Source organism: Polyodon spathula, chromosome 14 (genome assembly GCF_017654505.1).
Source record: "Polyodon spathula isolate WHYD16114869_AA chromosome 14, ASM1765450v1, whole genome shotgun sequence".
NCBI lineage: Eukaryota > Metazoa > Chordata > Actinopteri > Acipenseriformes > Polyodontidae > Polyodon > Polyodon spathula.
This window is the reverse complement of record NC_054547.1, coordinates 28,240,476-28,257,277: the sequence shown is the minus strand read 5'-3', so window position 1 is coordinate 28,257,277 and position 16,802 is coordinate 28,240,476. Positions and strand designations below refer to the sequence as shown.

At 37.0% G+C, this 16,802-nt stretch overlaps 1 protein-coding gene across 2 annotated transcripts in view; it reads right to left on the bottom strand.

The window, feature by feature from the left end:
- The window catches only part of LOC121326834 (protein kinase C iota type-like), a 32,195-nt gene extending 16,957 nt beyond the window's left edge, over positions 1-15,238 (bottom strand). For both annotated transcript variants that reach the window (XM_041270401.1, XM_041270402.1), the window contains exons 1-3: positions 14,975-15,238; positions 3,284-3,405; positions 1,158-1,247 (exon numbers count right to left, since the gene is read on the bottom strand). In XM_041270401.1, the coding sequence (XP_041126335.1) occupies positions 1,158-1,247; positions 3,284-3,405; positions 14,975-15,057 (295 nt within the window). In that variant the 5' untranslated portion in view covers positions 15,058-15,238. The remainder of the gene's footprint in view (positions 1-1,157; positions 1,248-3,283; positions 3,406-14,974) is intronic.
- Between the last annotated feature and the right edge of the window lie 1,564 nt (positions 15,239-16,802).

The window sequence follows — 16,802 nt, the reverse complement described above, 5'->3', positions numbered from 1 at the left end:
ACAAAAGGTGTTGCATTCAAGTGTAAAAGGATAATGTGCAACAGATCTGGCTACAAACAGGGCTCACCCACTTAAATCTAAGTAAAGAATCTTAATTCACAAACTATATTTCCACCAAATGCCACGACACTAGGTGTCAGGCTGGTCTGTCTCCATGCAACTTTGCAATTTGTTACTACAGGAAAGTATTTTGGCATGGAAGGAAACTGGTCTATTGCACAGAGCAATATTTCATAATTGTTTAGTTTGTAAAGATCATCTATTTTCAAAAGGGAGAAAAATCCACACCCATTTTAAAACACTAAAGGTTAAGGGGTGTTCTTAGTCAACTTTGGAACATTTTTTACTTGTTTGCTCAAGTTTATGGATGGATTACTAATCATTGTTCCAATAAATGCAGGGCAAAGAATGACTAACTAAAGCCACCTACGTTTACTGAAACTGTCTTCACCCACTGAAACTGAGGTTTGTAAGAGATGTCACTTTCATTTTAAGTACTGTGTCAGTTTTCTGAGGTTACAGAATCACAAACTGCGACAGAAATTGTGAAATTATTGTGAAATCATTTCAACTGCACCTGAATTACAGACAGTTTAGTTTCTCATACTCTGCACTCCCAACAGACCTCTAAAACAAGAGGACTGTCTCATAGGTGATTTTAAAGAATGGGATCCTCATAAAACCCTTACATAGGACCACACAGCAGAAGTAATTTGAAGGACTTGACACAGTAGATCAATTGAAAAAATAAATTCTTAATTTCCTTGGGAAGAGAGACTCAATAAAGAACACTATGAATGAATGGATGGATCACAGAAGAGCTTAAATAAGTCTTAAAACCCAGCTAACTGGCACACTAAATGAGAAGTAGAAGAAAAAAAAAAATCTGAAAGGGGTCTGACAACAGTTTGAATTTGCTCTCAGATAAGATACAGAACATGCGTTAATACATTTGCTGCTTACTTTTGCAGTGCATTTTAATACTGTTGTTTCAGTATTAATTTAGAGTTTGCGTTTCACTTGTACTGTTGATCTATAATTGTTTCCATAATATCCAATTAAAATAAAGAATTAGTCAATGTATTTATTTATTTATTTTTTTTAAGAGCCTGGAATGATTGTATATACGCCCCCATTTTTATCGTATTTATACTTACCATGGATAATCAGTTCCGAATCCTTGTTCAGTTCGTAAAGCCGAAGAGCTTCTTCCAACTCCAACTGAGAAGAGACAGTACAGGGGTCACCTGGAATCAAAATTTAAAAAAAAAAATAAAATAAAATAAATTTGTCCTAGAAACAAGCGACACTGGCAGCTGTACGTATGTACTATACACGAACTCACAAGCCTTCAACTTGCTTAAACCTATTCAGGTCTCTCGCCAGGAGAGGGCACTGCGTCCTCTTTCCAAACTTGGACACCCAAGCAGCCACTTAAGGTTTGTTCAATTAAGTATATAACTGAACAACATTATATATAACAAACCTACAGAATATGTGAGTAAATTTGTCCTGTGAAACAAAACGGTTTAAGTACTGTGTCTCTTAGGACTTCATGTTACAGAAATGTTCATAAAGGACAGACTGAGCCAAAAAAGAAAAAAAAGGCACTGCCAAGTTCATTAAAAAAAAGGGAAGGAGACAGCAGGGTTTCTTGTTCCATATCAAACAATAATAATGCAAATTCTGAATCCATGATACACTAAACTCATTAAAACATACTGTACAGTAAGTAATCCCTCAGTAGAGCGCCCTGGGATTGACTGTGACCACAGCTATAATGCGCATAACTCAAATCTCCCATTTTTATATTTTTTTCAGTTTTACACACACACTTTGTGTACTGCGTAATACTGTAATGAGCCTACTGAATCCCAGTCTTCATTTATGTTGTTCTTAAGTATACAGGCAGGAGCACACCAGACAGCTTACATATCAAATGGTGTGATGCAAATATTCAACTAACATGTAAACTACTTTGACTACTTAAAAAGAACAGTAAAAACACAGCTTCAGTAACATTTGTGCCATTGACATCTTTTGCATTTACCGGTAATATTGAAGGTATACAGTACTTTGATTTTTGTTTTATTTCATATGCAGGCTATTTGTTGCAATGTTCAATAAATGTAATCAGGAAACACATTAAGCATTGTGTTAAACACTGCGTTTTACTTGCTTTAGTATAATGCTCCTCCAGTATAACGCTAATTTTCCCTGTCCCCCTTTAAGCGTGTGTTCTACCAAGGGATTGCTCTATCTATTTAGCTATCTAAGATGGCAGTGTACTTAATTACTGATGTTTCTCTAATTCTCAACATACTGTAACACACACTAGCATTTCACAGTCATAAATCAGTTTAAGAAACAAAAGGTCTTTATAGGTGAGAAAAACATGCTTTAGGATGCACAGAAACACTAATAACTAGAAGTCTTTTTTCACAACCTTCCTCTTGCAAGAACACACTGACCTCCTACAAAATGATACCAGCTGTTTGCTCTAAGAATTGTAGTCACTAACAGATCACAGTGTTTACATTATGAACTATTGGCTGAGTTATTTGCTTAGCTTTGTGGTTGTCCCTTTTTATTGAATTAAGCAAACATTCTTACCTGCTATTCTTAGCACAGACGTCAAGGTGCATCCAGACTCTGAAACTCCCCTCCCCCATTCATCAGGACTCACTGGTTCATTGGACATTTCTAAATCTAGACTAAACCTATTTCTAAATCTATCTTTTCGTAAAGTTTTCCTTTTTGTCACTTACTGCTATTTAGTTTATCTGATTTTTTTTTTTTTCAGGTGCATCTTAAAGCTCTTGGTGTTGGCTTTGACCGAGAGCGAAATACAAACCCAATGCAATTGTTGTTGCTTATTCATAATGACATGCAGTACATCACATGTTTCTTAGAGTACTTCTGTATTTACATGCTATTCTTTTAGTTACTAGACAAAGAGAGGTGATACATTTGATTGGACCAACTAAACTAATTAATTAGGTAGTTGAAAGGTTTGTCTTTGAATGCATTACGTTTCTTACAGTAGTTCTCAATTTAGCACTATTGAGTGCTTTACAGTTATGGATGAAACAAAAATAAACTAATATCCAATATTTCATATTCAGGAAAGCTCAGAACTGAATTGTTTGAAGTGGAGTGCAAGTGTAAGCGGAATACAATTGGTCAGCTTCTTCTAGTAGAAACAGTGTCATGGTCTACTCTGTGTTTTATACACATGTATCACAGTTATTTATTAGATATTTTGTTTATTATGGTACAATACCTTCTTCGTCAATCCACTTCATAGTGAAGAGCTGGTCATCCTCAAACGAGCACATCTCTCGCACCTCATTGGAAAGACCTTCATACAAGATGGACGGCTCGAAGCTGGTAATCATGATGTCCCTGGAAAGCACAAGAACGAGACATGAACATCAATGCTTCAGATCTAACAAAATGCTTTCCTTTCCAAGACAATAAGCTACAGAAGGTTACTGGTTCATAAACACACACAGCCTGGCTACAAACAAACCTAGTAAGAAATTCTATTTATTTGTTTATTTTCATTAGGAGAAACTACAAGCTTACGTCTACAATACCTATGAGACAACAGTAGAACAAAATAGTATGTCAAACATAACAGAACTTAAAACACCAGTAATGCGATATACTTATAGCGACATATGGGGAATATGAGCTTAGACTGTCAAAGAAAGCTTACTGATAAAGTACAGTGCAAAAAGGAAAATTATCACCTTTTTCTTACTCATGTGGGTAGAATATGTATGTTCTCCTAGTGTAATGGACAATATGAAAATAAATGTAATTTAAGATTAACATGAAAACATAAAACAGGTGCACACTACAGAAAGTGTGAGTATCGTACAGTATTTTTTGATCTTACTGTGGCAGGATTGAGGTTGTGTACTGGAGTCAAGTCTGGCCTCCTGACAGACGTTATTAGGCTAGCTTCTCTGCCTTGTCAGGATGCACTAGCATTAGGCTCATAGCCTATTAAGGCAGGCATCCTGTTGAGAGAGGCACGGGCGCTCTGGATTTCTCCTCATTAAGAACAACTGCTTAGCAATAGCCCAATCAATGAAATGATTGTCTGCTGCAGGATTGGAGGGAGCATATAGGGAACTGTGTTTCACCAGGGACGTTGAGCTAGTTGGGGAGAGACACACGAGGGCTCATAGTAGCTCGTTTACCTTGATTTTAAAAGTCGTTGTTTCCAACTGTTATAGAACCAGGACTGGTAACGTTGAAGCGCCTTGTGACCAAGGAGACCCATATTAAAGAGACTATAATAAATACATGGATGGCTCCTTCCTGTCTGGACTGTGGGCTCCTACCCAACCCAGAGGCTGTCTTCCCTGCAGTGTGTCCACTTTATTATTTTTGGTTTCCCCTTGTATATATATATATGGCTGTAAGCATTTTCTATAAATACAGTTGTTTGGAACTACATCAAAGCCTCTGGTTTATTTAAAAAATGGCATGTCTTATCATGAACAGACGCCACAGGAGTAGACAATATTGTCCACAATTCTGTTGTAAGAACTACAGTGCCTGTATCACCTGCCTAATCTGTCCTCGCCAGCAACTTGAAAGTCAAGTGACCTTTTTATGACTAATGTAATTAAAAATTAATAACTAAATCCAGTTCTGAGCTGATCTGTTACACATTACTGGGCACACCATGCAGGTGAAACTGACAGGGAAGATGAATATGAATCTACTAAGAATGACTATGACGTGGGTCAATTTAACCTTTTGTTCCATTGGGTAGGTACTGTAGAGTACTAGAATATAATACAGAGATGCACTGGTTCATAATTTGCCACCTCTGAAGCACAGATTCCATATAAAACTTTAATTAAAAGGAAACACCCTACCACTCTACAAAGTCAAGCCAATTTGCTTTGAATAACAAACTCCCGAAATTAATGTGTGTTCAGTGCCAGGGTGAAACACGCTGCAAGCCACTGCTTGAGAGGTCTGAACTAGTACAGCTTATATAAACTTAGTAATCCCAGGACAAAAACTTGAACAGCTACTGGAAAACCTTCTACAAAGATCACCTTTTGTACTTAAACATGTGTGTACTTAAATAAATGTGTGTTGGACAGGATGCCTTTAATCTTGGGGTAGCCAGTTTAAATCTTAGACATGTAGGCCGCACTGACACAGGTCAGTGCCAGGCAGGGCAGTGCTGACTCAAAGCCAGTTTGTAAATGCACACTGTATTGGTATTGTTATATCTAACTGCAGATGTATAGTTTTCCAGTATGGATAAAAAGATAACGTACACCCCAAAGTGTCACAATTTTGGAATGTAAGACAAACACTTTATAACGTCTTCAAATCATGTGCACAAGAGAGACAAAAACAGTGTTACACTGTAGCAGCAGAACTCACACATCAAACTATGGACAGCAACAACCATCAATGCTGTTCCCATTATTTGCATGCCATTAAGATTGATTTTGATTCACTGTTTTAACACTGGGGTGGCAGCATCAAGGCTCCTGGTCCAATGCCCAGGACCTCCTCCAAATCTAGCAGTGCTGGATCAAGTCCAAGAGGGAGCTGAAAAGACGCCACTCAAACTCAGCAGTTGTTGTGAAGAGTGGGCAAAAGAGTTATGCAAAAAGCTTGTGCGAGCTGTGCCAAGTTGGCTAGAAGCTGGGGTGTCAGTCTTTATGACCAGGACATCCCTTTACTAAATATATATCTGTTCATTTAATTTTTACTGAAAGGTTACACAACTACTGTAAAGACTGATTGAGTATCTGAATCCACAGGGGCTCCAGTGGATGTGCAAGGTCATGTGTGTAAGGAGCTGAACCATTCATTCATGGATTGCCCGCAGCTGGCTTCAGACACTCTCTGGACCTTGTTGTCTCCTTTAATAGTCTCTTGTGAAGGTCTCTTTTTCTTAGATTCACTTTATGGTCTAATGCAGTCCGAAGGGAAAGCTGACAATGGCTTGCCAGTTTAAAAGCTGCAGGGCAAAAACAACCAATGTACAGAACTGTATGAAAAGTGACAATTAAAAAAGAAAAGGACAAAGTGTATGTTTGGAATTCAAATTGAACTTGGCTATATATTATGGAGGGAATGGAATATCGGTTTTGCATAAAACAAATAAGGAAGAAACCCTTATTTATCATGTTACTGCTACTGCAGAGGACAGCCTTTTAACCTTTTTGTGAACTTAGCTTTTCATTCTTATTTCGTTTTCCTTCAAATGACTAGGACATGTTATAAAATATAAGCAGTGGAAGAAATAGGCCTAGCATATACAGTACAACTACAAACGTGTGCTACTGTAGACTGTCTACTTGCACTGCTGATGAATCTATACATTTCTCAGACTATTTTACATTTTAAAGCTGAATTGTCACACATAAAGATACTCAATTGTACACTTCAATAATTTCTTCTCACCGATATTCCAGTCTTCTGTGTATTCACCTTTCTATTTGACATGTTCCCCCAGTTACTGTTCTTTAGGCTTTTTAGTGGAAATGTAAGTTTCCCCTCCAATCGACACTTGTTTTATTTTTGGAAAGGTAAAATATAAAACACCCACAAATACTGCAGGGCACTTGCTGCCTGAGTCAGCAGGTGTAACAGTTGCAAAAAGCAAACTTGACCAGCACTGATGACCAGCCACAGATTCCTTACTCAGATTCTGAAACAGCATGATTGTTAAACTAATTAATACATTATAAGGTCAACATAACACAAAAGTACCCAGACATTTTACAATCCGACAAGTAATACAACATATTCCTGTCAACTCATTGACAATTCTAATATGCACTTACATTCAACAAACTACTGATCATTTTGAGAGTCTGCGAGCAAGTGGCTGGCATGCCATAGTTTAAGAATAAGGGCCCCTTTGGAAAATAGCACTCTATAGCAAGAATTGTTCCTTTGTGACAATACTGCATGTTATCACTGCAAAGTAATCAGCCAAAAGCCAATCACTGGAATTTCTAGATATGAAACACATAATTCCCATTATTATACTTGTAGGTTACTACTGAAATCTCAAGTGTCAAACAGTGAAGTTACTGTGCTTCTGGTTCACTAAAGGCCAGTTCACAAGGAACCTTTGTCTGCACAAAATACAAATTTTGTAATAAGTCTCATAACCAGACTTTTCCATATCATTTCAGCGAATGACTTTGTCATTGTCTCATTAAACTGATAACAGAATTTGCTTTCATTAGTTTTAACATTTTTTGAGTGTTTAAAGTTATGAAATCAGCTTTAGCAGACAGTTGGGGGGGGGGGATGAAAACCTCAATTTCCTTGATAAAAACATCAAAATGTGTTATTACCATGTGTTGACTGAATGTGTCTCAGACTTGCACAGTTCAAAATGAAACCGCCTGGACAAATCAGCTGAAGTCTGGTACTGTAATTGTGCTTTAAGTGTGATTTTCATTTACCCTGCTAAAGCGGTGCAACATTTGACTATTATTTGAAAAGTGGTATTTATTCTAAAGAACTGCAATAAATTATTAGGAAATCTGTAAACAAGACATGTACTGTAAACTGTACAAATAAGACTATTGGGATAGAAAAGACAACACCTTTAGAGAAAGACCTCATCACATTTTATGTGTAATTAAACTACTACTTACTCTATACATTTATGAAAGTATTAGTTGAACTGAACATGTACTATAAATAGTATGTATACATGTTATGGGTCAGCTTCAGTACACAGTGCAGAACATGATGTACTGTCTAATCATTTTTTCCCTCACCGCAGCAATTCCCCACACAGCTCAGGAAAACGGAAAATTCAGTGGGTGTCCTCCGATCCCACGACGAGCCAGCTTGTCATTTACACCCAGGAACTCAAGAACAGATGTCAGCGAGTTACCAACATCTGAAGAACAAAGGCCAGCCCTGCAGGTGTCCGCTTTTGAGCACGCTGGGCACTTGGCCAGCAGGGTTCACAGGAGTGCCAAAGCCAATACGATACTCCCTTCAGAATCCCCAGCGAAGACTAGTAATATTCACGCAGCCAGGACGTGAACCTGCGCTGTACGACTCACCCTGCACACCCTGCCTGCTTAGTTTTCCCCAGTATATTTAACAGGGAAGGCTAGGTCTAGTAGTATATGGGTAAAGGCTGAGTCAAATACACCGATTTATCAATGCATTGTATCGTTCGACAACTATCGATAGTCAAGCCCGTGCATCGTTTTTGTGTAAAGTGTTTAAGCAGAAAAGCTTTTATTTTTTATTAAATTTGGAATCGACCATTATTTTTTGCATTAAGCGCAGACCTTCTCTGCTCCCACCAAGTCTGACTCACTGAATTTGCATGCGATTGAGCTCACCGTCTCCACCCTGCCCCGCCCCCTGTGAGTGTTTATTGATAGGATTGGATCTGTGCAAGAGTCTTCAAAGTAACAGAGCAAGTTAAGAGCGTTGTGCTAGAATTACAAATACTGTATCGTCTGAGCTACAATGCCTTTGGATGCTTGACAACTGTTTTCTAAAACATGGCAGCAAGAAAGAAAAGTAAAGAAAGTAATGTTTGGGATACTCCGGAAACACAATCTATTTGCATGACCATTTAGAGAGGCAGAAGTCACGCTAGCCTGTGCATCTGTAAAAAGCATACCATCTAGAAATCTGCGTTTTCAACCATAACATCTGCGTTTTTACATATTGCATCAACATAGTTACATTATTTTCCAGTGTAACTATTTCAGATTAACAAAGTTAACATGCAAAACAGTACACAGTATAAATAATGGTAGTAGAAAGAGACATAAAGGCAAGCGTACCATGAAAATCTCCCATTCACAACGTAAAAATCAGTGTTGTAGAACATATACAGATGTCTCTGCGGGTAGCTGTCAGCATCATAACTATTCAGTTTTGCTGTTTAGAAGTTCTTTACATTTTCCTTTTAGCACCCATTCAAAAAAATGACTTCATAATTCTCAGGAGCTTCCACTGAAATTGTCATAAGTTTTAGATGATCCTCACGTAAATAAGAGTGTTTGCTGGTCTGCACTCTGTTCTGACAGCTAAAACACGTTCTGCTGGTGCACAAGATACAGGTATCATAATTGCAATTGCTGCAAGTTTTACAAAAGCAGGAAGGATGTCGGAATAGTTATCAATAAAAACCATGCAGGTCTCATGCATGGTCTTAAAACCACAATTTCTGAGCATGTGTTTTGCTCGTACACATTCTTGCCTGAGAGACTCAACAGGTAAGGCGCTCTGGTACAGATTACTGAGTTCAGGGACGTGCACAGTGTTATCTGGGATACTGAAACTTCTGCAGGGTTTATTTATTTTGCAGGGAGTAGTGGAACCATTTTTACACGTTTCATTGCATAAAACTACTTTGTAAAATAAACAAAATTATTGGACAGGGATGAAAAGGGGACATGTGTTTTACATCTGCGTTTTAGAAACCCGCTGCTGTTATTGTTTGTGTTTGAGTAAAATGTCCTACGTAGTTTTTCTCTTGATTGATTGTTACTCTGACTGGTTATGGATTTAAACTATTTTTTTTTGGGGGGGGGGGGGGGGATTTTTCTTTGACACCCAACTGGTACAAATTAACACAAACACGGCAACACACACACACACACACACACATATATTACACACAAAGGCACCGCTAAAATTATTGGTACCTTTGACAAAGATGTAAAAAAAAGGCTGTATAAAATACACAGGTAATGAGCTATACTGTAATTTTCCACCATGTGGAATATATTGTACTTTATTAATGATTCAAAGGAATCAATCAAAATTACACATTTCTCAAATTATACATTTATTTCCAAAAAAACTAAGTGTCAAAATTATTGGCACCCTTGTTTTCAGTACTTTGTGCACCCTCCCCTTGCAAGGATAATGGCACTGCCTTTTTCTATAATTTTTTTTATGAGATTGGAGAACACATTGGAAGAGATCTTAGACCATTCCTCCATACAGAATCTTTCCAGATCCTTGATATCCTTCGGTCTGTACTTATGGACTGCCCTCTTCAATTCAAACCACAGGTTTTCAATGGGATTCAAGTCCAGAGACTGAGATGGCAATTGCAAAATGTTGATTTTGTGGTCAACTAACCATTTCTTTGTGGATTTTGATGTATGCTTGGGGTCATTGCCTTGCCTGAAGTTCCACTTGCAGTCAAGTTTCAGCCTACTGGCAGAGGCAAACAGGTTTTTGGCTAAAATGTCCCATTACTAAGTTCATGACGCTGTTGACCTTAACAAAGGCCCCAGGGAAGCAAAACAGCCCAATATACATCACAGATCACAATAAGTATTTAATTTCAGGGAGGTTCTTTTTTTCAGTGGAAGCAAAACAGCCCAATAACATCAAAGATCCACCACCATATTTAAGTATGAGGTTCTTTTCTGCATATGCATCCTTCTTTCGACGCCAAACAGCTCTATTTTCATCTCACCTGACTGCAGCACCCAGTTCCGATCCAAGTGCCAATGCCGTTTAGCAAACACCAGGTGCTTACATTTGTTGGTTTCTCTCAATAAAGGCTTTTTTCTGGCAACCCTTCCAAATAGGCTATTGGCATGGAGGTGGCGTCTAACTGTAGATTTGGAGACTTGGTGACCCCAAGATGCAACCAAGTTCTTTAATTCTCCAACTGTGGCCCTTGGATTCTTCTTTGCCTCCCGAACCATCTTCCTCACTGTGCATGGGGGCAAGATGCACTTGCATCCTCTACCAGGCAGATTTACCACTGTTCCACTGGTTTTGAACTTCTTATTTATTGCCCTAATAGTGGTAAGTGGTATATTTCGGTTTTTAACTATTTTTCGTACCCATTGCCTGATTTATGAAGGTCAACAACCATTTGACTCTTTTCATTTATGAGTTCTTTGCCTTTCCCCATGGTGATGGATGACAAATAAATTTTACATGCGTGTTACCTCATTTTTATACCTCCGTGAAACAGGAAGCCATGGAAGGCCACAATACAGTTCCTTACGACAGAGATGTACTTAAAAAAGTAGAATGTTAATGCAGACTTAATTTTGTTTGATTTTATTTCTAATAATCTTTAGGGGTGCCAATAATTTGGACATCTATCTTTTTGAGAAAAAAATTATTACTTGTAAAAAATACATGTTTTCTCTGAGCAACTGTACTAGTATAAAAGAATATAGTTCTCATATTTTTTAACATAAAATACAGCTCATTACCTGTGTTGTTTATTTTAGACAGCTTTTTTTTTGCTCATCTTTATCAAGGGTGCCAATAATTTTGGAGGTGCCTGTATGTGTATGTGTGTATGTAGTTTATATATATATATATATATATATATATATATATATATATATATATATATAATTACTAATTATATAATTACTACTGTATATGCATGAGCTGATGTAATCAATTTAATATGCACAATAGTTTTTAAAGCGTTACCTGCAATGTTACACAGTAATCCACAGCTCCACATGCATTACCCTTTCATAACCCCAGCCTTATACAGTATATGAGTGCCTCCACATGTTGCTTTATGTAGCTAGACAGAATGGAAGATTACCATGCCTCATATGCATGATTAATCATGTACTGTAAGTGGCAAATAATGCTTTATTTCTGGCAGACAACCAGTTTTACGGGTTTTACCAGTCTTTTGAAGAGCAAGCCTAACTTAACTGTATAGCATGCTGAAATATAGGCCTAATATTGTAACTGCATTAAAAAACAGCACTAACACTAACATATCACTCTTGTTTTATAAAGAACCAGCATTTAACATCTCTATTTATTTATTTATTTTAAGTTTTATACTTTTTATACTTTAATGTGTTCATAATTCAGCCTCATAGTGTACATGCAGCTAGGAAACCCTCATGTTTGGGCATTATTGCTCAATGAACATTGACATGCCCTCATAGTTTGGTCATAGTGACCCTGGAAGCAGGTGTCTGGAATTATCCTTTCTTAATGTCCCGGATTTCCATTTTTGAAGACAGGTATGTGCTGCTTCCACTTCAGCTTGGCCTTATCAGGATCAGCCTTCGTGATGACTGTTTATCAAAACTGTACCATGTCCTGTTATCAAAGGATTTGGAAATCTATTTAAAGCAAATGTCACCAAGAATCCAATTGACTTGTCATATAATGTTTAAGCAGCATATTGTGTTCCAAGTTCCTGAAGTCAAATGAAAGGCTACTTCATAATGTCAATGTTTAACAGGCAAAGTCCCGTCCCCCGTCCCCCCAAAATGTTCATCAGTTTAGGAGATGTTTCACAGAAGTCAATGGATGCTGTCACAACAGGTCTCACAAGCCAGCATCAATACTGACAGTGTGCTGTTTCAGCTCTCTGAAGACAAAAGCCGATAATGGTGTGAGAGTGTATGAAACACAGGTACCTATTCGTAATATGGTCATCTGGTAACCAAGTGACATCCCTAATTAACCTTAACGTCTAACCACGGATGTAAATAATATTCTTACTGCATAGCAGTTGCATCCATTCCAGGTTTTAAAATGTGCCGGATTAGGCCCCCATGTCTAGGTAATACATATAAAAAACTTGAAAAAAGTTTTTGCAAGAAATACATATTCTTCATTACCTGTTTTTGCAAAACAACTACTTTGTAACATATCATAACAACATCCTTATGTCATCTAAAACATATTTTATGATTCCTCATTCATAGTGCTATGCATACAGCTAAGGGGCACGATTTAATTCCCTTCTGACTTAACAGAAATTGAGCAAATTGCCATGAAACGGCCTCAATTTAGCACAAAAGTAACAAAGGCAACGAATGTTATTTCAGAGATCAAACTTGTTTTTAAAGGCGCATCACATAATAAAGGACACTCTTGCAGCAAGTTAATGGGTGGAGAAAAACAAGCCTCTGTTTTTAGGAAATGTCTAGGAGCCATCGGTACTTGCAGTGGAGAAGAGTGATGTGGAAAATGCCTTTCTCAACTATCAAAATGGACATTTGGGCGGTGAAGAGGGAGAGGAGTGCATGGTACCATTCTTGTACACTTTCACAGCGAGGGCAGATATGGACATGTTCCTCTTGGAGATGAGAGACAAACAGGGACTTTATACATACATCTTTGAATGATGCTTAAAATGTAGAATTAACTAGAGCAGTTGGCTATAGAGTTTGATTTGAAGAATTAAAATCACATTTAATTGAGTAAGGCACAATGCACGTACAGTTGTATAAATACTGCAGAGAAATGTTAGTATACATAAGAGCTAGCAGTTCATTATGCTAGGAAAAAGACAATGTTAATGTATATAGTATATTCCTGTATACAGCTTTGGACTGTGATATAGTTTTTATATATCAGGGTGGCTTTGACAAAGGTATAGGTATTCACTGTCTTTACAAATCAGAGCAAGAATATATTTAAATAATAGGACTAATACAAGTGTCACATTCTATAGAAAATAAAGCACAATGTTAGTAACAATGCATTTGGTTCTGCGAAGTTCAAACAGTACCCTATGACGAGCGAGTAACGATAAAGGAAACTAGTTCACATATTAAATGGACAATAACAGTGTGGACACATACTTGGGGGCTTGCAAGAATTCCTCAGTGGGAAATGAAGAGTCAGGTGGCTCCTATACATTGAGTGGATTAATACAGTAATTTAATACAGCTGGGTGTTCAACTGCCAGAGACATTAGTCCACAAAAACAAAAGCACACATGAGAACAATAATGAAACCAAACCCCCCAGCATGGTGATTGCTATCTGAAAGAATTGGTAAGCTATTAAAATCATCTCAATCAAAAGGTTTGGTGAAGATTTCCTTTCGGTTGTAAAATCACCTGTCAAAGTTCCCACTCTGGGAGAATCAACTTTGAAATGATTGGCCCAAAACGATTTAACCCCTGAAATACCGCAGCTACTAATGCTATTTGTGTTGGTTTTGCTGCACGAACAAGAAGCTGGAATGTGCTCTGTGCCATTATTGCCCGCTGTTGTGCTATCAAAATCTGTCTTGGGCCGGGGTAAATACTCATGGGTGACAGAGGGGTTCCCTCTCTGTGAGAATCACCTTCGCAATAAGTGGCCCAAAACGATTTAACCTCTGAAATGCCCAGTTACTTATTCAATGTGTGTTGCATTTGCCGACCGCGAACAAGATGGAATGTGACTGAACATACGAAATAAGTGACCCAGAGTGACTTAACCCCATAAATTCCCCAGTTACCTATTCAATTTGTGTTGCTTCACTCACTTGATGCAACAAGCTGGCCGAATATGCCAACGTCAGCGCCCGAATAAGAAGCCAACTTCAGGATCGTCATGTTTGGTCTGTTTTTAAGTTGGAATGTGGAATTCTTCGTTAGAATTGTTGAAAATCTGGATTCATCAGACGTAGATCCTAATGTAGTTTTCACTGGTCATCATACATCGCGAACCCTGGGTACACTACTACAATACAACTTATACCGCAGAAGAAGTACTAACTGTACACAACAGGAACATGACTTTATTGAATGACCTGAATTGGTCAACCCAGCAGGGCGAGGAGTCTGTCCAAGGTGAATAAATTTGGGCTGGGAAACTAGCAAATAAAAATGTCATTAGCCAACGTCATGACAAATGTGTGTGGATATAGTGAAAGTAATGTAGATAAGGTAAACACAGACGCTGAACACGTTTACTGCAAAGACTCACATCTGCGTCAAAATACTGCGTCATTGCATCCCAAAATATGCAGTTTATCATCACACTTTCTAAGAGTAAGTTAACGTTACACTCGTTTTTTTTTTTATTTTTTATGTTGGGTAGCTAACAAACAAGGCGAAAAGCGTAAGGACCCACCAGAACAGTCCTGTGTAGTACTGTGAATGATTATCACATTTTCTTTCAAAATACAGGCAGATCCGGTTCTAAACTGCCCTAATCCACACAGACCTACAACCATGCTGTTCACTTACCCCTTGTAGTAAGCTTTTACCCGGACTTGATGGGGATTCTCGCCTGGCTGGGACACGCAACTGTCCCGCTGTGTCGGCATCATAAGCCCTGGGAAATAGAACTCGAATATAACTTATGAAATCTCCGGGACTTCCAAAGTCTGATATACGGGACTGTAATATATTACTATATCTCACAAAGTTATCGAACGCCCTACTAACCTCCAACTAGTTTCAATATCTACGAAACACCTCCACACACCTACACAATCACTCCCGACTCAGAGGCCAAGCAACCGACTATTCCAATCGCGGTGTGCAAGAGGGGACAATACTACATGCATTTGGCGTTGAAACAAACAAACAAAAAAAAACAAAACAATTTCTATGAACAAAATAAAATTCTAAAAACATTTATAGATATATTTTTACAAAATCATATCCAATAAAACATCATATCTGTTAAGATACATCAATAGGATTATTACAGATCCCCCCTACCTAAAAGTGGTTTGGCTTGATGGAATTCCGATCATACCACGTACAATCTTGGGGAAGTTCTGTTTGACCAAAAATACTATCACTTAAATATCTAGAAATATATAGAATATATATATATATCTATATATTATATATATATATATATATTATAATATATATATATATATATATATATAAAAGCGTATAATGGATTACATATAGTCCAAGTGCTAAATAATAGACGAAATATCTGTTTTCTCCTCCCACGTATTTGACAATAACCAAAACATGGATATTGTACGTAGTAAATACCAACCAATGCTGCTGAGATATGTAGTTTTAATTTTGCACATTTTGATTTTGTGCGGCGTACGTGAATGCATTATTTTAAGACAACATGAATTGATTGATTCTTCATGCATTTCAATCATGTGATGAAACTTGGCAGAATAAATCATCACTGGTTAGTTAAATTGTGTGTTTCAAGGAGGTGGGAGTTTTGTTTATTTTTTTAATGGCAAGTTTACTCACTAATCTGACCCACTATCTTAAAATAATAATACCCTACATCACACCTATGCAACAGATAGCATTAATCTTAAATATGAGTACTCCATTGTCTCTAATTTATTCTTAAACTTTGCAGGTAAAATATACATTTAACACAGAAATAAAAATAAGGAGTTACCAAATGGAAAAGAGACTCTAAGGCAGCTTATTTACATATTTTTTTAAAGAAACGAATGAAATATTAAATGAAACGAGGACGGGTATTTTTTTTGTAATTGTTTTAAACTATTTGTATATAATACTCATCTATATATCTATATATATATCTATATCTATATCTATATATATCTCTCTCTCTCTCTCTCTCTCTCTCTCTCTCTCTCTCTCTATATATATATATATATATATATATATATATATATATACATACATACATACACACACACACACACACACACACACACACACACACACACACACACACACACACACACACACACATATATATATATATATATATATATATATATATATATATATATATATATATATATATATATATATTAAAGATATTAAATTGGCACCAGGAGACCTGAAACTATTGTATTTCATTATTGCTAAAAACAACACAACATGTATACTTAATGAAATATAAATACATGTTCTGAAGCTTGTAAAATATTTTTACAATATGAATGTCACAACTGTGAAAATAACTAGTTCATAAATTATGTTGTATTATTAACAAACATGCGTTTCTTAGAGAGTACCTGCGGTGAACTAAAAGTGAATATAGACTTATTTCAATATAAAATATGTTTCCAAATACTTTTGTCTACAGCCCTTCCCATTGTTGTGA